Source organism: Bufo gargarizans, chromosome 10 (genome assembly GCF_014858855.1).
Source record: "Bufo gargarizans isolate SCDJY-AF-19 chromosome 10, ASM1485885v1, whole genome shotgun sequence".
NCBI classification, from domain to species: Eukaryota; Metazoa; Chordata; class Amphibia; order Anura; family Bufonidae; genus Bufo; species Bufo gargarizans.
In genome coordinates, this window is record NC_058089.1 from 48,696,679 (window position 1) to 48,720,292 (window position 23,614).

At 46.1% G+C, this 23,614-nt stretch overlaps 1 protein-coding gene across 4 annotated transcripts in view; it reads left to right on the forward strand.

Annotated features, from left to right (window-relative positions):
- Positions 1-23,614, forward strand: part of LOC122920399 (fatty acyl-CoA reductase 1-like) — a 69,498-nt gene that overhangs the window by 37,361 nt on the left and 8,523 nt on the right. Inside the window, exons 4-9 of one of the 4 annotated variants that reach the window (XM_044269862.1) lie at positions 3,782-3,961; positions 8,039-8,216; positions 9,513-9,557; positions 11,209-11,336; positions 11,417-11,484; positions 15,061-15,232. In XM_044269862.1, the coding sequence (XP_044125797.1) occupies positions 3,782-3,961; positions 8,039-8,216; positions 9,513-9,557; positions 11,209-11,336; positions 11,417-11,484; positions 15,061-15,232 (771 nt within the window). Of the gene's footprint in view, positions 1-3,781; positions 3,962-8,038; positions 8,217-9,512; positions 9,558-11,208; positions 11,337-11,416; positions 11,485-15,060; positions 15,233-17,043; positions 17,216-23,614 lie in introns of all 4 variants that reach the window. The other 3 variants (XM_044269863.1, XM_044269864.1, XM_044269866.1) reach the window with 3 other exon arrangements.

Consider the following 23,614-nt stretch of genomic DNA (forward strand, 5'->3'; position numbering starts at 1 on the left):
TTTTTTTAATAGAAATGACACTACTTTTGTCCATATTTTTAACTGAGATTGCTGGCCTGCCCCATTAACTTTGTTTGGGATGAGCTGAAATCCCGGGTGGACATAGTAATTCTACATGAATAATTACCGCAGCCATGCGCAGGAATATTACTGGTGCATCTTGCACTTTAAGGTAGCGCAGCAGCAAAAGGAATCCTTAGTAAGTTTCATGCTGATTTTGGCAAGTGTCTCTGAATACAGCAAGATGCGTCATGGATATCTGTGTCCATCTGTCAGTCTCTTTGTTGCCTGCCAACTTTCTTATCTCTCCGATGGAAGAAGCCAACTGTATCACAAGCTTCCATTACTGTCTGCTGTAGCTTCTACTTGTGTTCACAGGCTATTGGTGCAGAGCTGAGATGTCAGGCGGCTCATGACTGGTGCCCGGCCAGAAGTGTCAGTGATCTTGCAAGCTGAATTTAGACTGAACTTGCACGTATAGGGCTGTTTCTTTCCGACATGTGATTTATACCAATCTTGAACAGACGCCTCCTTCCTGGTGCGTTTATTTTTCGGCTCATATACAGAAACCCTAATCTAAAATGTTGCATAACCAGAATTTCCCTAAAATATTCAAACAGCAGCAGTGCAAAAAGTTAGCAGAGCTGAGAGGAATGAAACTTTCTTGTTTTTTTTTTTTTTTTTTTTTTTTTTACATATTTTCTATGGGAAGTCTGCATTCTCAGGGTAAACATACCCTGAGAATGCAGACTTCCCATAGAAAATATGTTAAAAAAAAGGTGCTGCATAAAGCAACCAGATCGGTTAAGAGGAAACTGTCCAGACATCACCTGGAGTGGTGTGATCACATTTATCATGAGTTATTTAGCACATTCCAGTTTGGGAGCCAGATGCAGAAGACCCACAGATTCAGATCTAACGCACAGGAGAGGTGGCAGGCTGTACCTGTGCAGCAGGATGCATGTCACAGGCAGTGTGCAAAGTCCTGCCCTTTTTACGAGGAGGGGAAAACCTTAGATCTTTAGTTTCTTCAGCAGCATACACAGATTTGGAGGTTGTTACACAGTACATTTTTGGATACTTGCCAAGGAATGTCCCAGGTACATTTTGCCTGATATATTTTATTATTCAAAACCTTATAAGAGACAGCAGTGATTATGCATGAGAATGAAAGGCTATGGACAGCCTTGCTCTGCATTGTTTATCATTTGTTTACCTCCTAAATGCAAAATCAATCAACTTGGGCTTCATTGAAAAAAATGTCCTACCACTTTGCTGCTGTAGAGTCCATGCTGCTGCTTTACATAGCTGGCGCCTCTGTTGCTTTTGACAGATTGGACAGCACACTGCTCCTTGCTGCTCTCTACTTTCTCGGCCCTTTCCTTTCAACATTAGTGATCCCAGCAGAGGGAGAGAGAAGGGGATGTACATGTCAGATGAGAGCTTGAAGCGGTAGGAAAGCATCCAAGTCTTCAGGGTGGGAGTAAACCACATAGGCTGTAATTTTATGACACTGGAGCGAGAGAGAAGAGCACTTGCTCTTAAAGAGGACCTTTCACCGATTTATTACAATGTGAACTAAGTATACAGACATATAGAGCGGCGCCCGGGGATCTCACTGCACTTACTATTATCCCTGGGCGCCGCTCTGTTCTCCCGTTATGCCCTCCGGTATCTCCGCTCACTAAGTTATAGTAGGCGGAGATTTCCGTCACTAAGTTATGGTAGGCGGAGTCTGCCCTTGTTCTGCTCTAGCGCTGGCCAATCGCATCGCAAAGCTCACAGCCTGGGAGGTTATTTTCTCCCAGGCTGTGAGCTCTGCAATGCGATTGGCCAGCGCTACAGAAGAACAAGGGCAGACTCCGCCTACTATAACTTAGTGAGCGGAGATACCTGAGGGCACAGCAGGAGAACGGAGCGGCGCCCAGGGATAATAGTAAGTGCAGTGAGATCCCCGGGCGCTGCTCTACATGTCTGTATGCTTAGTTCACATTGTAAAAATCGGTGAAAGGTCCTCTTTTAAGGGGTTGTGGAAATGCACACTCCTCAGCATCCGTTCCTGTCAGCACAAGCGAGCCATGATCCCTCTGGGCTGTATTAGAATTGGAGGGCAGTTCAGCAATGAAGCTGAGCTGATAGGAGAGCTAGTGAAAGCAGCAGCCTTCTGGATGCACAGGCTTCGCCTCTAGAATGTATTACTCGGAGGGACTCATCCCTGTGATAAAATATCAGGGGGCCTACAAGTGAATGAAGTGAGGATTAGTTTTACTAGGTCAGTCACATCTATGGATTAGGTTTTTTGCCAAAGTTTCCATTCAAGCTCCTCTTGCCTGCTTGAATTAGATGAGTGTACGTGTTTAGCAGCTAAGGGAGAGGGGAAAAAAAGAGTAAAAATAAATAGATATTAGGGGAATTGCTATTCATGCTGTTTCCTATATACTTTTGTAGTGTCTTCAAAAGTGAGCCTTCACTTGGTTTAGCTTTTTTTTTCTTTTCTTCTTCTCCTTTGTGATCTTGCGGTTTGTCCTGCATATAAATGAAATCCTGATGAACTAGATTTGCTGCAGGAAACAACGTTTAGATTTTAACTCTGCTTGACAACATTTGACAGAGATTAGATCAGCGCTTGGCAGCAGGCACTTGGTGAGGTCATGCAGCCCTCGAGATGGCATTGACGCTGCTGCTCTGATCCCCCTGCAATGGGTCTAATGCAAAAATATAAATTGTCTCAACAGCGACAAACACCAGATGAAATGGTGGGTGGGGGGAGAGACGCTGCACGATGGGTCATCAATGAGGCTGACTTGATGGGTGTTCTGACCGGCTCTGTTGGTTGAGGTCTTTTGGCACCAATTTTGCTCCCCCCCCCCCCCCCCCCCCCCGCTTAAGAGTGGCGAACTGCGTGCTGAATATCAATGAAGGCAAGTTTGGTACCAAGTCATGTACTACAGTCCTGACAGTCCAAAAGTTTTTTTTGGGACCTATGGATCTGATCAGTAGGGGTCCGACACCCAAGACCCACGCTGATCAGCTGTTTGCGAAGGCACCGATGCTCACAGTAGCGTCGTGGCCTTCTCTCAGCAAAGCACAGCACCGTACATTGAAGTAAATGGGGCTGAGCTGCAATACCACGCACGGCCACTATACAATGGGACTGAGCCACGCCTGGGCCATGTGATCAATGAACGTGACGTCACATGACCTAGGTAAAGCTGCGAGAAGGCCATGGAACAGGTCATCAGTACAAAAGTCTCATAAAACCCATGTAAAGGAGAATTCAAGTTATTATTTAACTCCCAGATCACCTCTGCTTACTGGGCTGCAGAGGTGATGTCACATCAACTACACATGACCGCTGGCCTTTTTGGTACACCGCTGAGCCCAGTGACTTGTCTTCCGAGATAGTGTCCCCCCATCCCCCCTGAAACCAGACATTCCCTTTCTGGAAGCAGAAGGATGTTTTCAGAATTTGCTGTATAGCAATTGTTAAATATAATCTCTAACCGTTGCCACAGTTTGGTAGCTCTCTGAACACTATGCCCCCAGTAATGTTTCCTCCATACAGACCGAGCCATTGGCAATATGCATCCATACTGGGGTCTGCGGCCTTCCTTTCATGTACTTGGCCACCAGAGGTTAGTGTGGGAGGTTGCTGACAATGTGCTTATGTATAGATGACTGAATTTAGTGCTGATTTGTGCTGAGACTTGCTGCTTGGAGAGAGGCAGCGAGAGCTGCCCCGAGGCTCTACAGATATGTTTATATTTTCATTATTTTTCAGTGATGCCATGCAATTAAATGTTATTGCGACACATCAGTTGGTAACTCTAGCCCAGAAGATGAAGAAACTAGAAGTTTTCATACATGTATCAACTGCCTATGCCAACTGCAACAGGAAGCATATTGAAGAAGTTGTATATCCTCCTCCTGTGGATCCGAAGAAGCTCATTGAGTCTTTAGAGTAAGTTCTCTCTCTCATTTAGGAGCGTCTGTGTCGTACCTTGTCCGCCCTGTGCTCATGTCTGTTTCAGTGCTGTGAGATTTACAGAAACCTTTGCCAGGCTAGCTGGAAAAATGTGCCCCCTGATCTCTTGTCAATGTCATGGGTGGCTTTTTATGACCACCTCTGCCTTAGAACAAAAGGTGACTTTTTCAAGGTAATTGCATGCTGTGAATTTCTTGGCTCCTTTTCTTAGTGCCAAAGGGAATTAATACAGAGACTGCTGATGGGCTAGCGGCAGGGCCAGACCTTCTATAATTAATGCTCCGTTCACACTGCCGAGCTGTAGGCAAGTATATAAATACGTTTCTGAAACTGGGCAGAGCGAATGGTGCAGGAGTTCACATACCACCAGCCATGCTGTCTATTCTGAATGGTTTTAGGATGTGCATCTGAAATCAGTATTTGCATTTATTTTTAATCCTTTGAGGATAAAAATGTTAAGGCCTAACTTTAGGATAGATTATCAGTGCCCACCAGACTGTAGTGCCACGGGCCGTTCTTGTCAGGAACGTCGGCTTGTCCGTACGCACTGAATCTTCTGCAGAGCTCTCTCCTGGTCAGAAGGGGTCCTGGAAGTTGGACCCTCGATTTAAATAATGACCTTGTTTGACCCACAGCGATCTCTCGTTTTCCTCTGCACACATGCATGCATGTGTCGTCAATGGGAGAGGGGAGAAAGCTCTGGCAGCAGCTTATCTCCCTGTGAACAAAGGGATTGGGATGCTGCTGCAGATGGTCGGCTGATCCTGTGGAAATCCCTGGGTTCGGTCGACATACTTCTGATGTGTATTGGCAGCTTAAAGGGGTTATCTTCCAATAGCAACGCTATACCTGTCCACGAGTTGTATGTGGTATGGCAGCTTATCTCCATTGAAGCGAAGGCGGTTATGCTGCAGTATTAAATGCAACTCGTGGATCGGTGTAGCGCTGTTTTTTGAAAGAAAGCGGCCATATCTTTCAACTCCTGGAATACCCCTTTAAGACCCCTTGCAGATGCCGCTGCGCAGCTCCCCGCCTGACCTCCCAGCACTGCCGGGGTCACATAGCATTATATTGATTTATGATGCTATGTAACTCTCACAGTTCTGGAATGTATTAGATGACACTGGCATAATGCTGTTAGTGTTATCCAATACATTTCAGATCTGTAATGCCCCTTTCACATGAGTGTGAACGCATGGCACCAGCACTGAATCCTGACCCATTCATTTCAAAGTGTCTGTGTACATGAGTGCTCCCCCCACACACACATCAGTTCTGCGTTGCGTGAAAAACGCAGCACATTCTATATTCTGTTTTTTTCACGCAACCCTGGCCCCATAGAGGTGAATGGGAGGTCAGGCTGGGAGCTGCGCTGCGGACTCGCAGCGTGACAAACGCTCGTCTGCAAGGGGCCTAAGGGTAGTCGGTAGATTTGTCATGGAGTGCCCATATATATTCTGTTTTTATCCTTTCTGTCCCATTCTTTGTTTTAAAAATGCTCTCAAAACTGATCCACAGTGGGTCCAATCACTGGGACCCCCGGTAAGTTGCCTTTTCTGAGCACCAATGCTCGTTATTAAAGGGGTTTTCCAGTTAGAGAAGGTTATCTCTTATCCACAGGGGATATAGCTATATCGGTTGGGGTCCTACCACTGGGACCCCATGATCATGAGAACAGACCCTGTACTCTGTGAAGCCCCCTAGAAAATGGACAGAAATACACTCTGCTGCTCCAGCTATCTCTTTAGGAGTTCTGGAAAAAGCTGAGTGCTGTATTTGCCGATCTCCGGCGCGCCCATAGAAATGAATAGAGCTTTGACATGAATTTCCGACCAGCTAACCATCCATTTCATATGGGCTCCACAGGGTACAGGGCACCGTTCTGGTGATCGGTGGTGATCCAGTGGTAGGTCCTCCACCGATCTAATAGTTATCCCTTATCCTGCGGGTAGGGGATAACTTTCTCTAATCGGAATACACCTTCCTAGCTCATGGACAGTCCTGTGATCAGTGATGGGTCTTTTCCCCAATATTGATGGGTACTGGGTTGTCCAGAGCAAGTATTTTGAATAGAATGGGCTCCCAAATGGGAAACTTTCCATGTCTTGCGGGTAGGGGTGTGCATAAAAATGTGGGTGTCCTTTAAACAATGCAACCGTTCAGTAAGACGTCCCTGTCCTTTTATCCTAAATTGTCGTTGGTTGCAGCAAGTTCTACAGGTATGGGAACTTGTAATTCAGCATTTTTTTTGCTCTGAGCACCATGGCTTTCGTTTTCTGCCCAGCCCTTCGCTAACCTTTTCTGCATCTGGAAGGCAAATATGACATTTGTTAGTGTGGCCTTTAATTTCTTTGGGTGTGTTAGGCCCCACGGTGCTTGTTTAGAGAGATCTAAGAGCGGTAATTTGACTTACTGACTTCCTTCCCTGTTACAGACATACACATACAGTCTATTAAAAGGGCCGCTTCTTCACACTTTGACCGTCTGTTAGTTTTTTACAATCTGATTATCCTAGAAATATTGGCCGTGGGTTTTGCAGAGTTCTCTAGTTATAATTAGTTAAATCTTCTCTCCTCTGGATCCATCCAGTTCCTCAAGGAGACCAAATCCAGATTTTATGTTTTATAGAGAATCAAGTTCATTTGGAGGTAACTGCGTGCACGGGCAAACACTGGGCGCGTCCTAATCATTTTCATTTATATGAGGCCAAAAAATCCTGCCAAGGTTTAAAGTCAGAGGGGCAAGTACAGACATTAGAGTTAACAAACTAGAGGCTGTTCTTTGAGGAAATGGTGGCGACCAAAAAGGTAGAGGCTGGTATCTGCAGTGCATGGGTGCTGGTGGGGGGGGGGGGGGGGGGAACAGTTGAAGGGTTCTGAGGAATAATATAGAAGGGGGTAAACGGAGAAGACCCAAGTCTCCCCCATACTCATGAGGTTATCTTTGACCGAACGCGCCAAATTTGGCACGACTAATGTGTATGATGGGCCTCTCGACTTTCCTCCTTACTGACGTTGAATAATTGGGCAAGTTGAATTTCGAAGCCCAGTTCGGGGCAGGAGTTCTTCAGTTTTAAGCTCAACAAAAACTTTTTTCGGGCATGCTTAAAGGGGTACTCCTATGTGGGACACTGATGGCATATTGCTAGGGAATGCCATCAATGTCATGGATGTGGATCCTAAGTCTGCAACCTTTTGCCATCTCCAGAACGGGATCCCCAAAGTGAACACTGAGCAGCTGCGCATGAGCGGCCATCCTCCATTTACTGCTATGGGAGCTCTGAACTCTGCTTATTCCGGCATTCCCATATCTGTGAATGGTGAGGTGGCCGCGCTTGGTATTCACTGCTATGGGAATTTAGAAAATAGCAGAGTGCAATTGTTTCTGGAACTCTCTCATAGCCATGAATGGAGAACACGCCATCTCTTCAGAAGATGGTTCTGAAGACTAGTCGGACCTGCACCTATCTGAAGTTGGTGGCATATCCTTGCAATGTGTCATCCATGTCCCAGATGGGCCTACCCCTCTAGATGCCGTGGAGACAGGAATGGGAGGTTTGGGTTGTAGAGGAGGTTAGTCTAGATCAGGGATGCTAAACCTGCAGCCCCCCAGCTGTTGCAAATCTACAACTCCCAGCATGCCCTAATAGCGGTAGAATGTCCAGGCATGCTGGAAGTTGTAGATTTGCAACAGCTGGAGGGCCGCAGGTTTGGCATCGCTGGTCTAGATGATTAGAAGAATAGGGGGCACACCTAGAGTGGCAGATGGGGATCAGGGAGGAGATGTGGGGTGGTGCAGCACCATGGGCCACTTTGTGGGTGAGGTTTATCCGTCTGCGCTGTATGGGTAACCAGGGCTGTGATTGGCACAGGGTGGAGGCATTGGAGTGGCTGTTGGATAGAAGTGCAGATTCTGAAGATTTTTCTGAGGAACAGGTGACAAGAGTGGACAAATGATTTTACTGTTGGCTGGTTAACCCATAGGCTCCTAGATTCTGATATGTCCAACCCCAAATTCCTGATCTGGAGAATGTCTGTCTGTGTTAATTTACAGATGGATGGAGGACAGCCTGGTGAACGACATCACCCCAAAACTGATAGGGGACCGGCCGAACACTTACACCTACACAAAAGCCCTGGCGGAATATATAGTCCAGCAAGAAGGAAGTAAACTGAACATCGCCATCGTCAGACCTTCTATCGTCGGAGCCAGTTGGAAAGAACCGTTCCCTGTAAGTGACCCGATCCTGGCATTAACCCCTCGCCCAGTAAGGTGCCAGAGTCGTTACTTGTGAATCATTGACTTCACGTCTTCTTCTGAAGTAACTTGACTTGACCTTGAGCGTAACGTCTTTACTTTTCTAATCTCTCCGGCACATTTTATTTCCTCAAAGGTCAGAAAACATTTGTGAAGCTTTTAATGAGCGATAATAAAGTGACATTCCTGTGAGCGAGCGGGTTACCTGTGAAGCACGAGCTGTATGGGTAGTGTCTGCCTTGCAGCTAGGGGTCTGCTGCTGCTTTCAGGATTTTCTTTTGTACTTGTAAGGCTACTTTCACACTTGCGGCAGAGGATTCCGGCAGGCAGTTCCGTTGCCGGAACTGCCTGCTGGATTTGGCAATCCGGACACAAACTGATGGCATTTGTCAGACGGATCAGGATGCGGATCAGTCTGACAAATGCATTGAAATACCGGATCCGTCTGACAAATGCATTGCAGTACCAGATCAGTCTCTCCGGTGTCATCTGGAAAAACGGATCCGGTATTAATTTTTATTTTTTTGCATTTTCAAAAGTCTGCGGATCCGGCAAGTGTTCAGTATTTTTGGCCGAGGATAAAACTGATCAGTTCTTTTTCGGTATTGAGCCCCTAGGACGGAACTCAATGCTGGAAAACTTTAACGCAAGTGGGAAAGTACCGTAAAGCTCATTCAGATGTATTGCGTTTGCGGTGGAATGGGGCATTTTAATGCAATTTCTATACAAATTAGGGGGGGGCATCTCCCAAGTTAATTGGGTCACCATGAAAATGCAATGTAAGCTACAGGCAGTGTGTTATAGGTCCGATTATATATAGTTTTAAGGGAAAAGATTCAGCAAAACTTGTATTTCATTCATTTACATTCCTGCTCATTCTGGGCATTGAGGTCCAGGAGGCGGAGCTATCAGTGATTGACAGTTCTCTCTGTATACAGTCATATAGGGGAGGCTGTCAATCACTGATAGCTCCGCCTCCTGGACCTCAATGCCCAGAATGAGCAGGAATGTAAATGAATGAAATACAAGTTTTGCTGAATCTTTTTCCCTTAAAACTATATATAATCTGCCCTATAACACACTGCCTGTAGCTTACATTGCATTTTCATGGTGACCCAATTAACTTGTTCAGCCCCCAGGGCTCGTTTGACTGAATAGCTTCTGTATACGGCTGCGCAGGAGATACTTGCACTGTGTATATATAAATGAGCTTCTAGGCTGTTACCAGGCAAAAATGCAACGCTTACTACTTCTTTCTACTTCTCACCAGGGCTGGATCGATAACTTCAATGGTCCCAGTGGTCTCTTCATTGCTGTAAGTGGTTCGTGCGGTCCATAATCTTGCGGATTAAAATCCCAGACAACCCCTTTTAAGACCTAAAGGGGGTTCTCCGGGCATTATGGAAAATACAAGCATTCCTCTGACCTGTTTGAAGAAATTAATTTTTTTTTTTTTAACCCTTACCCGTCCACCATGCTGTCATCCCCGCTGCACTCACCTAGGCTGCAGCTGAACAGGAAAAGAAGTGCGCTCCTCCGGTTGGAGCCTGAGCATAAGCGCTTGCAGCCTGTGTGAGTGCAACAGTGGCGGCGACATGGCGGAAAGGTAAGCGTTAACAATAACGAAACTAAAATGTCTCAACAGCCCTCAACCGTTCTGAGGAATGCTTGTATTTCTGATAATGCCCGGCGAACTCCTTTAGGGACTTAACCTTTTAAAGTTTATAGCAACAAAGGGTATAAAAATAAATAAATAAAAATCTAACCATTACTCACCTGTTAAATCTGCCTGAACTGTTTGCTTTCAGGGGTGAAAAATGGTCAGTTGTTGTTGGTTACCGATGTAGATGGAGCCACAACTACAAGATTATCCTTCCCTTACCGGAGGCACTGGAAGGATTAAAGAGTTTGTTCAAAATCTTAGTTATCCCACTAACGCAGGGGTCAGCGACCTTTGGCACTCCAGCTCTGAGCAACTACAACGCCCAGCATGCACACTTGCTTTGCTGTTAAGTGAATGGAGCCTTCTGGGAGTTGTAGTGTCAGAACAGCTGGAGTGCCAGAGGTTGCTGATCTCTGCACTGGAGGATAAGTGTCTAAACGGTGGGGCTCTGACCATTGGGACGATCATAAGAACACGAGGCCTGTTTCCCCCGGTGTTAGTTGAGCCTGCGTGTGCTGCTGCTTCATTAGTCTCTGTAGGACTGCCGACGTGAAGCCGAGGGCAGCGCTCAGCAGTCCCATAGTGGTGAAAGGACCAGTAGTGCGCATGCTCCACTATCACGCCTTTCATATAGGCAGACTCAGAACACCTGCTCCTGTGATCGTGGGGGTACCAGCGGTTAGACCCCCACTAATCAGACTCTTTCTTGCCTTCTATTCTGTGGATAGGGGAACATTTTAAAATGTTGCACAACTCCTTAGTCTTTAAAGGGGTTCTCCAGGATTTTCCTATTGATGGCTTACCCTCCTAATAGGTCATCAATATGAGATTGGCGGGGGTCCGACTGCCAGCATCCCTGCCGGTCAGCTGTTTGAGGGAGCTGCGGTGCTCACCGGAGCTTCGTTAAGCCCCGCGACTTCCTCACGTCTCCGTACATTGTGTAGTGGTGGTTCTTGGTATGGCTGCTCAGCTACATTCATTTGAATGTGACCAATGAACTAGATGTCACGTGGCCTAGAAAGATTCCGCAGCGTTCCCTGGAGCTCCGAAGCCTCTTTATACTGCTGATCGGAAGGGGGGCCAGCAGTCGGACCCCTGGCAATCTGATGGTGATTACTTATTCTGAGGATAGGCAATCTGTAACGAAATCCAGGAGAATTCTTTTAATTTCGACTTTCTTCCCAAGGGAAGGCTCTGGCTGTAATGATTTCCATTTCCTAGCTTCTAAACCTTTTATACGGATTAGCAGTTCACGCAGAAACCGTGTCTCACATTGTCGTCCTCTCGTTTCCATGTTTCACAGGCAGGAAAGGGAATCCTCCGCACAATGAGGGCTTCCAACAGTGCCGTGGCCGACCTTATTCCAGTGGATGTAGTGGTGAATACCACGGTGGCAGCTGCCTGGTACTCCGGAGTGAATAGGTACAGCAGGTGACACTGCTTCACTGTCAATAGTCGCTTACAGCCCCTCACGAAACCGGTGTCATAACGTCTCCGTTTTTTCATTTCAGGCCAAAAAATATCATTGTGTACAATTGTACGACAGGAGGAACCAATCCATTCCACTGGGGTGAAGTTGGTATGAGACCTCTGTATTTTCTCTCCCTGCTTTATATGGCACATTGCTGACAGGCTAGACGTATAGAGCAGCTGGTTCATATATTATTTTTGCAGGGCAGCCGGTTAGTCAAGGAATGCACTGCTTAATGTGCCGAAATGTTTTACTTTATTTTTTTCGTTTCTTTTTAAGCTTATTTTAGCTCGGCATGGTTTTTGTAGGGGTTGCATCATTTGACTTTAGCTATCTGCAGGAATGAAGTGTTATATATATAAAAAATAGATGTCTTTTGTGCACAGTGAGTCTCCAATCTGGCAACTTTATCAATGGCAATTGTTGATTTGATTGGTGTCATCTAAACTTAAGGGGGTTTTCTGGGTTTGCAATATTGATTGTCTGACTCGGTACCCACCCTGATTAGCTGTGTGAAGGTCCCGCAGCACACGGAAGAACAGTTTTTTTGGGTTTTTCACTTTTAACGTGCTGTCTACTTAGTCCAGCTGTGCAGGGTATTTGCAGTATATTGCTAGCACTCGTGTGAATTTGACAGCTGCAATATCGTGCACCAGCCGCCGTTAAGTAGTGGGTTGTTAGAGAGCCGCAACCCCTTCAAACAACTCATCACAGGGGTTCAGGTAGTTGGGTCGCCCACTGACCGAATATTGAAGGTCTAGACCTGTGATGGCTAACCTCCGGCACTCCAGCCGTGGTAAAACTACGACTCCCAAGATGTACCCTTGCTTGGCTGTTCTCAGAACTCCATAGAAATTGAGCATGCTGGGAGTCGTGGTTTCACCACAGCTGGAGCTCCGGAGGTTAACCATCACTGACCTAGACTAATGATTGGACATCAATTTTATAAACTTGGAAAATCCCCTTAAAAAAAGGGCCTCTGTTTTTGATGGTACATGGGCTAATAATGCGCTGTAAATGCTGGTGTATTTAAAGGGGTTGTCCATGATGAGAGGAAAAATAGTCTGCATTTTTTTGTAAAGGGCTGTGCATTGTATAGAGCTATCCTATTCACTCACAATTCTGTGTAAAAACCCAACCTTTGTACCCTAAATGAAGGCACGCATGTGAGAAAAAAGTGCCGTAATTATAATTGACCATTATAGGTCGGGGGTATGAGATTAGAGTCCTTACCCTCCAGATGAAAGTTAGCAGGACCTAATTATTTTAAATGTCCATATGGGATCGGGTTGGCTTACTATTGTATGTGCACCTTTAAATGTCCTGAATGGTTACCAAGTTGTACACCATATTCCCTATAGCTTTTTCTTCAGGTTGACTGTGTAGCCAGCTGCTGCCTTCCTGACCACAAGTGATTGCTGGAGCTTTTAGAAGGTGGATGGGTGGCCACCTGCTCATTGCTGGGAAGTCTTTCTTTAAGAGGAAAAAAAAAAGCAGCTCCTTCAAAGAGGTCGTCCAGGTTTTTTTGTCCATGTTCCCCTAGCATTCTTTTTGTACCTGTTTAAAAAAAAATATAAAAATCATACTTGCCTGCTCCCCATCTCTCTATTTTGGCTCACATGCCACTTGACATGGATATGACAGCATGGAGGCTGCAGAGGTGCATGTGACCCTGTTCTTCCGGAAGTTTATTGGCCGAGAAATAAAAGAGCACAAGAGAGCTGCAGGAAGTGGGTACAAATAGCTGCTAGTGACAAAAAAGTACAAAAAGATGGACACCCCTCACAGAGGTATATCACTTTGGCTGATCACGAAAGAGGGGATCCTGTCTGCCACCCTCTTATATGAATGGAGTGATGGTCAAGCCTGCACGCTGCGGCTACGTTCATTCCCTTTAGGACTGCTGGAGATGGTCAAGTGCTGTACTTGGCTGTCTCAAGCAGTCTCATAGAGATGAATGCACTTTAGACCGGCCTGCACCATATCTGGGGACAGAAAGGCCTGTTCATCGAATCTGATGGGGTCTAGGCTAGCAGACCAACCCCTTCCCTTTCCAGTCAGACTCTTATCCCTCATCTAATGGACCAGGGCTAACTTTAAAGGGCATCTGTCAGCAGATTTGTCCCTATGACACTGTCTGACCTGTTACATTTGCACTTGGCAGCTGAAGGCATCTGTGTTGTTTCCATGTCCATATGTGCTCGCATTGCTGAGAAAAATTGTATTTTAATATATGCAAATGAGCCTCTAGGAGCAACAGGGGCGTTACCATTACACCTAGAGGCTCTGCTGTCCCTGCAACTGCAGCACCTTCTCTACTGACAAGACCAGGCGTGATGTTTATACTGCCTGGTCCTGTCAAAGTGCAGAGGGAGCGGCAGTTGCAGAGAGAGCAGAGCCGCTAGGTGTAATGGTAACGCCCCCGTTGCTCCTAGAGGCTCATTTGCATATAATAAAACATCATGTTTCTCAGCAATGCGGTCACATATGAACATGGGACCAACACAGATGCCTTCAGCTGCCAAGTGCACATGTAACGGGTCAGCCAGTGTCATAGGGACAAAACTGCTGACAGATGCCCTTTAAACATACATATCCCTGGTTTTAAAACTTAAGACACTCCTTTTTAATGTATGTTTAGCCCATGTACTTTCAAATATGATGTACCCCTAAGTAGAAATAAAAAATAAAAATCTTTGTAAGGGTTGGTGCATACGACCATATGTAATTTGCGGTCCGCAAACCACATTTTCCCAATAGAAACGCCTATTTTTGTCTGAAAAAGCACAAGAATAGGACATGTTCTATAATATGCGAAGTGGCCGGCACACAGATGACATCCATGTGGTGTCCTAAGTTTTTTGGATGTTGGATGCCTCACCAGTTGTGTCCAGAAACATGTATTTTTAACTATTTACCGTAAATAGGAATTGTTTTGACTTTTTTTTTTTTTTTTTTTCTCTTCCTTGGAGCGCAGTTTTGTTAAAAAATAAAAAATTACATTTATAAATTATAATTTTAGAAAATTTTGAAATCCAAACTAATTTTCTCAAAAGGTGGAATTTTCAATTGGCTAAATCTGTTAACAATACAAATCGCTCACTAAGGTTATACATTTTTTTATATATATATATATATATATATATATATATATATATATATATATATATATATATATTTATTTTTTTAACAATACATTTTCCCCTAAAATAAAAAAAAAATAAAAAAAATCTCTACTGTATGAAAACCTTTTGTGCGATCCTCTTCAGTCAAGCTGTTCAACTGCGTTGTTTCCTAGTCAATTAGTTATCCTTTTAGGAAAGCTCAGTGACTACTAATTCGGCTGTGAAGAATAATTTTTTTTTTTTAGTGGAAAATGTACCGGTTACAAGAAAATAGCGGGAAAAAGGTTTTAAGAGGAACAGAAAAAAAAAGTTAGGCGTAAAGACGAATCCCCGATGGAGAGAGGGCCAAGCTGATCTGGTGGGGCCAAGTAGGCACAGTCACGGCAGGAAATGTTGGCCAGTGTAGCCGCTTGTGTCCTCATAGCCAGCAGACTTGGCATGCTCCCCGCCCCCCCCCTGCCCTTGTGATGTTTTTTTTTTTTTATGTTTTTTATTTTTATTTTTACTTTTTTTGCCATTCATTACATGGTTAAGCTATTGAACAACTTCTCTTTCTTAGAATACCATGTAATTTCCACTTTCAAGAGGAATCCTCTCGAACAGGCCTTCAGACGGCCCAATGTAAATCTAACCTCCAATCACCTATTATATCACTATTGGATTGCTGTAAGCCATAAGGCCCCAGCACTCCTGTATGATATCTACCTCAGGATTACAGGAAGAAGCCCAAGGTAATGGTGGATAGCTCTGTCAATTTTTCTGTTCCTCTTACATGTCAAGCGCCAGCAACCAACCATGAATTGAGCACTCAGCCATTGGGCCGTCTTCTGTACCCGAAGCATGCGTCCGCCTAACCCAGTACTAACCACTTGGATGGTTGACCTACACCGGGGTGCCTTACGGGCTGAACGACCCTTTTTCTGGATCAACATAACTCGTCGTGCCATACGACTCCAATTTGATGCCCAAATTTAAGAACTTTTTTTTTCTCTCGTAATCAAATCTGTTGTGTGTTGGTGTCTTGATCAGGATTTTGGGAGCAAATGTCTGGCGGCTCGCTACAAATTCACATCCAGTTCTTTCTCATGTTGATCCACTAAATGGTCTTCCGCCTGTAAGCAGCCTGGACTTTAAATGGGAATGCACGTGCAAGCCTCAGAATGAAAGTCTGATTTGATTCTTCTTCATTTTGCTTTTATGCCAACCTCTTGTTAGAGCTCCTCGTTTCTCAGGTGGGCAGCAGTGCCCAGTCCAAAATTACTGGGATTTATAGAAATCCCTTATATCCCAGCGGTCCAGGAGGCCCTGTACATTGCATAATCTGAGGTGGTTATTGACCATTGTCAAAAAATGTCTTGCTGGTTAAATTCTCTTGTTCCCCCTGCATTCTTCTATTAGGGTGGGCTATAGCAACACTCATCCTGAGCCGCCTGATTCATGAGTATAAAAGCAGAGCAGAAATGTGCCAGTTGACTTTATTTTCTAGGGAGGGTCCTTGAGAGGAGGTACTCGGGTGCATGTCCGTTGCTTGGTAAGGATAATCACCATGAGGACAGAAGCGGTATAGTATCATGAGGCGTGTGACTGCCATACCTGCTTTGCGGACTGCAAACCATGGATCCGCAAAAGACAGTCATCGACCGCATGCGCCCCACATTGTGGTGCGGACCCTTTGACTTTCAATTAATCTGCAAAATGCAGCCGAAGATGGAACATGTACTACCTTTCACGACACGGAGGCATGGACCTGGAAACACACGGACTCCCTTCAGTGTGCTTCCAGGTCAGTGCTTCCGTGTCGCAAAAGATGGGACATGTCCTATCTTTGGCTGCATCTTGCAGATCACAGACCCATTGAAGTCAGTGCCTGTGTTCTGTATGAGAGGCACATATGCAAGCTGTTGTAATTCCTACACCGTTCACCTGCTTTGGATGTAAATACCCTTTAAATTAAAGCTAAAAGTCTGCAGTTAAAGCACATCCTGTTAGTTTCATTTCAAATCCATTGTGGTGGTGTATAGAGCCAAAATGTTAGAATTGTGTCTGTGTCCCAATAGTTATGGACCTGAGTTTGGCGGATTTGCTAGCTCTTAAAGGGGTTGTGTTATCTGAGACATTGGCGTATTGCTAGGATATGCCACCAGGGTTTCAGATGAGACCACCCCTTTATGATCCATTGACCTTACGAGTAGTTTAGCATAGGTTGTCGCCCCTTGCTATGCGCGGTACATAATCTAGCTGACAGCTTGGAGCCAGGCCGGATGATGCTTAGATGCCCTCTGGTTTTCTGCTCTGCTTTTGACCCATGTAGTGGTGACCTATATTTGCAGCACCGTGATAGAAATTCGAATCTGCAATTCTATTGCTCGAAATTGAAATTTTCCCATGTGACGGCGAAAGTAAGTGCATTGGAATTGAAGGAGACTTTCATTTTCAGGCCGCTCGTTCCCCCTCATAAAGGTATCCTTGCAATGTTTGACTGCTGTGTTTAGTCCCAGACTGTCTGTGTTCTCACTGCATCTGATCCTTATTTCTCCTACAGAATATTATGTAAATGTTTCCTTCAAGATGAATCCTTTAGAACAGGCCCTCAGGCGCCCCAATGTTAACCTTCGAAACAACCCCCTTTTGCATCATTACTGGACGGCTGTCAGTCATATAGTACCTGCAGTGTTGTATGATGCTATTCTCAGGTTGACAGGTCAGAAACCCTGGTAAGGAGGTTGCATTACAAAAGAAATAGCAGGTGCTATTAACCTGGTGAAGGCATGCTGAGAAGATGCAGGCTTAATGGCAAGAATGTTTTTTTTTTTTTTTTTTTTTTTTTTTTTTTTATCAAGCCAATAATGCTGGCCTCGAAGGGTTTTTATTTTATTTTTTCTTAAAATTACTTTTATGATTTTTTTTTTTTTTTTTTGTTGTCTTGTCAGCTTAAGGCCAGTTTCATTGCCCACCCCTGGTTTAAAGGCTATGGATGCTTTTGGAGCCATTTTTATATATATTTTTTTTTTTGCTATGAGATTTTATTAAAAATCGTGCACCTTTTTGATCTGGCAGGAACAGTATGCAGGAGTTGATCATATCCAGCATTGTTACCTTTCTCCATTGAAGCGCATTGACTATAATGGGACACGGCGGGGATCCGGCCTGTTTCCAGCATTAGGCCTCGTCCACACTTCTGTTTTTCATGGACACGTGCTGTCCCCTTTTTGGTCTGTGATTTTCTGCGGTCCGTAAAAAATCCACGGATGCATGCACTACTTTCAACCGTGCCCCAGACTGCACACGTCCATTGAAGTCTATGGGTCTGTGAAAATGGCGGAGACAACACGGATGGACATCCGTGGTGCGTCCGTTTTTCATGTAAGCTAGATAGAAAATTTACAGATTACGGATGACTGAGAGTAAAAGCTGACAGGTGGACCAACAGCGGATACTTCACGGATTATATAATGACGTTATAATTCACGGATCTCATACCAACCTGGAAGTGTCAATGAGGCCTCAGTGCCGAGGTCGGCCAGATAATTACCACTGCAAGCAGAGGTTTTTGTCTGGTCGAATGCCGGAAACAGACCAGATTCCTGCTGGGTCCGATTATAGTCGATGGGCCCCTGCTGGAAAAGGAACAGCCTGCCAGATCATTTTAGAGTTTTAGACCATATGCCCTCCGAGATATACGGTCCGTTAGCGGGCCATATGTCCTGGAGCGGCATTGATCGTGCGCATGGAAGCGCGCAGCATCATAGATTACAACGATGCTCTGCACGTCGGGCTGCCCGCCGTGCTATTGTCCTGCATTCATAAAATCAAATGAGTGCAGGACAAAAGCACCCCGGGCGGGCCGATGTGCAGAACATCATTGTAATCTATAATGCTGCGTGCTCCCGTGCGCACGATCAATGCCGCTCCGGGACATATGGCCCGCTAACGGACCGTATATATCGGAGGGCATACAGTCGTGTGAAAGTAGCCTAAATCCACTAGACTGCTCACTTTCCACCTCCCCTCTCACCTTTTTAAGTCCTCTCCTCCTAAGGCCTCATGCACAAGACCGTTCCGTTTTTTTTTTTGCGGTCTGTAAACTGCAGCTCTGATGCAGACCAGAACTACGGTCATGTGCATGAGGCCTAGGGCACACATGACTATATGGTTGCGGTCCATGTGCAGTCCTTTTTTTGTGGATTTTCTTCATTGGGTCCTTGGTCCGCATTTTGCGTACATATACTATCTTTTTGCACAACGGACATACGGATCATGCGTATGCTTTCCGCATCCCTATGTCCGTTCCGCAAAAAGATAGATCATGTCAAATACTTCACTGCAAAATGCAGAACCAAAATACGTACAGTTGTGTGCATGAGGCCCAACAGTGTGTTTTGACCACAAAAAGGTCACAGTTGATTCTGATATATGAATCCGTTTGGATCTTCTTGGCACCTCCTGTCCTGAAGATGGAGAGGAGGTGCTGGAAAATGAGCCATCCAAAGGCCAGTCTGATGGATTTACCAGTGTACTGCGAATGCTGCAAAATTTATAATAAAACCTATTACCAAGAATGTGGTTTCCCTGCAGTCCAAAATGCAAAAAAAAAAGGCTCCAAATGCATCTGTAGTCCTCTTCTTTTTTTTTTTTTTTTTTTTTTTTTTTTTTTTCCCCTGACTGCCTCTGGTCTTTTCTTGCCTTCTTTCTTGCACTTTGGTTCACCCCTTTCTTTTGCCTTTTCCTTCACCCTTTCCTCGGCCATGTCACAAGTCCCCGGACCCCAACTATCTTTTTAACTTCCTTTTAACTCGTTGAACTCGTGGTTTGGAGCAAAAGTATCTGCAATGTGTTAAGGATATGGCAAATGAAGGATATCTTTCATATGGTACAGGCTACAGCCAAGCACCAAGCGTATGTGTCGTAGGCCTGCATTGCAGGGCACCAAACCCCCTCTGCTTCCTCTCCTGGTACACACACTTGGTACATTTACTGACTGTTCTTGGAAGAACAGCTGGAGAAGGGACTGTCTAAGAAAAGTCACTTGCTGCAGTGTCTCCTCACCTCTTCAACCAGAAGAGAGCCTTCATTGTGCTGGCAGATGTTTCTTAGGACAAGCCACCCCTGTACAAGTCAACCACATGTGGCTCTTGCGTTTCCACTGTATTGGAAACCCCACTATTGTGAGTTATAGAGCCAGACCAAGTTTTCTTTTTCTTTAACGTTCCTTCTTCATTTTTATTGCTTGCAGTCCTTGTTTGTTTTTGTTATTTTTTTGTTTTTTGGGGTTTTTTTCCCCCCCTTTTTTCCCATTTGAACCATTCGGGGGTGCAGTACATGAACGTTCCCTACCTAACCGGCCAATTTTACTGTCCGTATTTCTGTTGCCATCAAGCCTGTCACAGTTCTCTGCATTACGATATTAAAGTTAGCAGTAAATGCTGCATTTTGTGCAATCTTTTTGAACGCTTTTGTTATGTTTCAGTCATTTCTATGTTTTGGGGGTCACATCTAAAGCGATTTATTTAGCTGAGAACTCCTTTACCTTTGTGATCCTGTAAATATATTATGGCTGAAAGTCTCTTCCATTTGTTAGGTGTGGATCACTGCTGCTACTTTTTTTTTTTTCCGAAGCTGCGATACTGTCATTTTATATGCATTAGTTATCCACACTTGGTAGCTTTTTGCGATGTGCTATCTTCTTGCTGGTGACGAGGGTCTACATCCACTCAGTGTTGCATCCTAATTACGTCCTCGCGCTCTTGTCCCGGATTCACCTTTTTGCAGCCACACAAGCATAATTAGTGTTCTTCCCTTAATTTTTCTTATTCTCCTTGCAGAGTAGCATCCTCCTTTTATAGGTCTGCTCCTTTAGACTCCTCCAAGATTGCTTTAAATAGGATCCCTACTAAGACAGCTGAGCTCTCCAGATAGGGGTTGATTCATTGCCTGGAACTGGCCTCACAAGGCTGACTGTAGGGTTGTTGCGGGTATCGAAATTTCGATACCCAATCGATACTTTTGTCCCGGTATCGATACGATACCGGGATTTCCGTTTTTTCGATACTGGGCTGCGCTTCTGCGCAGTCTAGTATCTCTGAACATGAGCGCGCTGCTATCGGCGCGCTCATGTTCTCTCTCGGCAGCACGGGGAGAAGGAAGCTGTCCTCCCTCCCCCTGTGCTGCTGCTGCCGCTGCCACCAATGAGAAGCGAGGGGCGGAGGAGGGGCAGCGCCGGCAATGAGAAGCGAGGGGCGGAGGAGGGGCAGCGCCGGCAATGAGAAGCGAGGGGCGGAGGAGGGGCAGCGCCGGCAATGAGAAGCGAGGGGCGGAGGAGGGGCAGCGCCGGCAATGAGAAGCGAGGGGCGGAGGAGGGGCAGCGCCGGCAATGAGAAGCGAGGGGCGGAGGAGGGGCAGCGCCGGCAATGAGAAGCGAGGGGCGGAGGAGGGGCAGCGCCGGCAATGAGAAGCGAGGGGCGGAGGAGGGGCAGCGCCGGCAATGAGAAGCGAGGGGCGGAGGAGGGGCGGCGCCGGCAATGAGAAGAGAGGGGCGGAGGAGGGGCGGCGCCGGCAATGAGAAGCGAGGGGCGGAGGAGGGGCAGCGCCGGCAATGAGAAGCGAGGGGCGGAGGAGGGGCAGCGCCGGCAATGAGAAGAGAGGGGCGGAGGAGGGGCGGGCGCACTGCGCCACCAATGATAGGATTATTTCAACACAGAGCTGCGCCCAGCGATGCCCCAGCACTCACCATTAGTCCTGGGTGCCGCTCCGTTCGCCTGCAGTGCCCCATTACTGTCTCCTCTCCTGCTCCACATGCTGCTGATTACTATCGGAGCGATGGGAGGAGACATCAGCTTCACTAGTAGGCGTTCCTTCTCCCTGCGCTGCGATTGGACAGCGCTACAGCCAGGGAGAAGGAACGCCCACTAGTGAATCTGATGTCTCCTCCCATCGCTCCGATAGTAATCAGCAGCATGTGGAGCAGGACAGGAGACAGTAATGGAGCACTGCAGGCGAACGGAGCGGCGCCCAGGACTAATGGTGAGTGCTGGGACATTGCTGGGCGCCGCTCTGTGTGGCCTGATAGTGAAAGTCTGGACTCATATACAGTAGTCAGTCTTTAACACATACAGGAGGCGGGTGCCGGCAGCAGAATCGCATTGCCGGCACCCTGCCCCTGACAGGGAGCTGCGATCAGCGGCAGTTAACTGCCGCTGATCTGCCAGTACCCGCCTCCTGTATAAAGAGGTAGTTATCATTGCCCCCCCCCCCCCCTCAACCCACCCATCCCATTAAGATCATTGGTGGCACAGTGTGCCGGCCCCTCTCAACCCCCCAGTATTAAAATCATTGGTGGCAGTGGCCACAGGGACCTCTTCCCCCCCCCCCCCCCCCCCCCCCCCCCCTCATTGGTGGTGCAGTGGCAGCTTCTGATCGGAGCCCCAGCTGTGTAAGCCTGGGGCTCCGATCGGTTACCATGGCAGCCAGGACGCTACAGAAGCCCTGGTTGCCATGGTAACATCCCTGATGCTGTGTGCACAGAGCAGCAGGGACAGTGTGGAGTCCTATTCACCCTAATAGAGATCTATCAGGCTGAATAGGAAAAGGGATGAAAGATCCCAGGTTCTAGCCCCTAAGGGGAAAATAGTCATTAAATAAAAAGTGTAAAAAAAACAAACAAAAAACACTAAAATATGAAGTATAAATCACCCCCTTTTCCCAATTTCACATATAAAATATTTAAATAATAAACATATTACATCGCCACGTCAGAAAAGTCCAAACTATTAAAATATATAAAAAAAAATCTAGGTGGTGAATGCCGGAACAGAAAAAATAAAATAAAAACTGCGCGATTCGCCATTTTTAAAAATGAGGAATGCACGTGGCTTTTTTTGTTTATTTTTTTCGCGTGGTATCGAATGGTATCGAGTATCGCAATACTTTTTCATGGTATCGAAACCGAATCAAAAAATTGGTATCGCAACAACTCTAGCTGACTGAGCAGTTCGTCTTCCATTCTCTCCTCTTTTCATTGCAGTGAGGCTCTTTCAGTATTTGGGTCACCGTGAGGTAATACGACGCCGCAGGTCACCAGCTTAATAAGTACCCTGCTGTTTTTCAAGTTGCAAACTTTCCTAACCTAGTGGCTTTCTAGAGGCAGTTCTGGAAGCTCGGGTAAGGCAGGCTTCCGTAAGTTTCTTAAAGAAACCCTCCGATTTAAGAAAGTAAGTTCACGTTAACTGGGGGGGAAAGAACAAAATGCTTACATGGTGCCCTCCTTTAGTTCTAGGGCTCTTCTTTTGCCATCCAAGATGGCCGCGCTGCCGCTTTCTCCTTTTGCATTTGGTAGTCCAAGACCCTTCCTGCTGCCTTTTAGATTAGCCAGCACCGCTCGCATGCGCAGGACTGTACTTGGACTACCAAACGCACGGTATGCATCAGGTAGTCTTAGAAGTGGTGCGGCCTTCTTGGATTGCAGACGAGGAATTGGGGCAGCTGCAGAAAAAAAAAGAGGACACCGTGCAAGCACTTTATTAATTTTTGCTCTTGAACCGGAGGGTCGCTTTAAAGGCTTCCGAATTTTCATGGATTAAGCTACAGCAGCCTTCAAGTGATGACCCACAATGTTCATGTTGGGTACCTGTATTTTTACTTTCCCGATGTACAGCGCTGTGCCTGGTAGGATGTGAGGAGGCTGCAGCGCTCATCCAAGTGCCATCTGCAGGGGTGCCAGGAGTAGGACCTCCACCAATCAGATATTGCTGACTTATCCTGATAGGCCATCAATTTTAAACTTCCGGAAAATCCCTTTAAGGCCTCATGCACACGACAGTATTTTTTCACTGTCCGCAAAATGGGGTTCCGTGATCCGTGTCCGTTTTTTCTTCCGTGTGTCTTCTGTGATTTTTTGAGGATCACCAGACATGAAGGAAAGTTAAAAAAAAAAAAGTCGTTTTGGTGTCCGCCTGGCCGTGCGGAGCCAAACGGATCCGTCCTGACTTACAATGTAAGTCAATGGGGACGGATCCGTTTGACACAATATGGTGCAATTGCAAACGGATCCATCCCCCATTGACTTTCAATGTAAAGTCAGGAGTCCCTATCAGAGTTTTCTCCAATCCGATGGTATA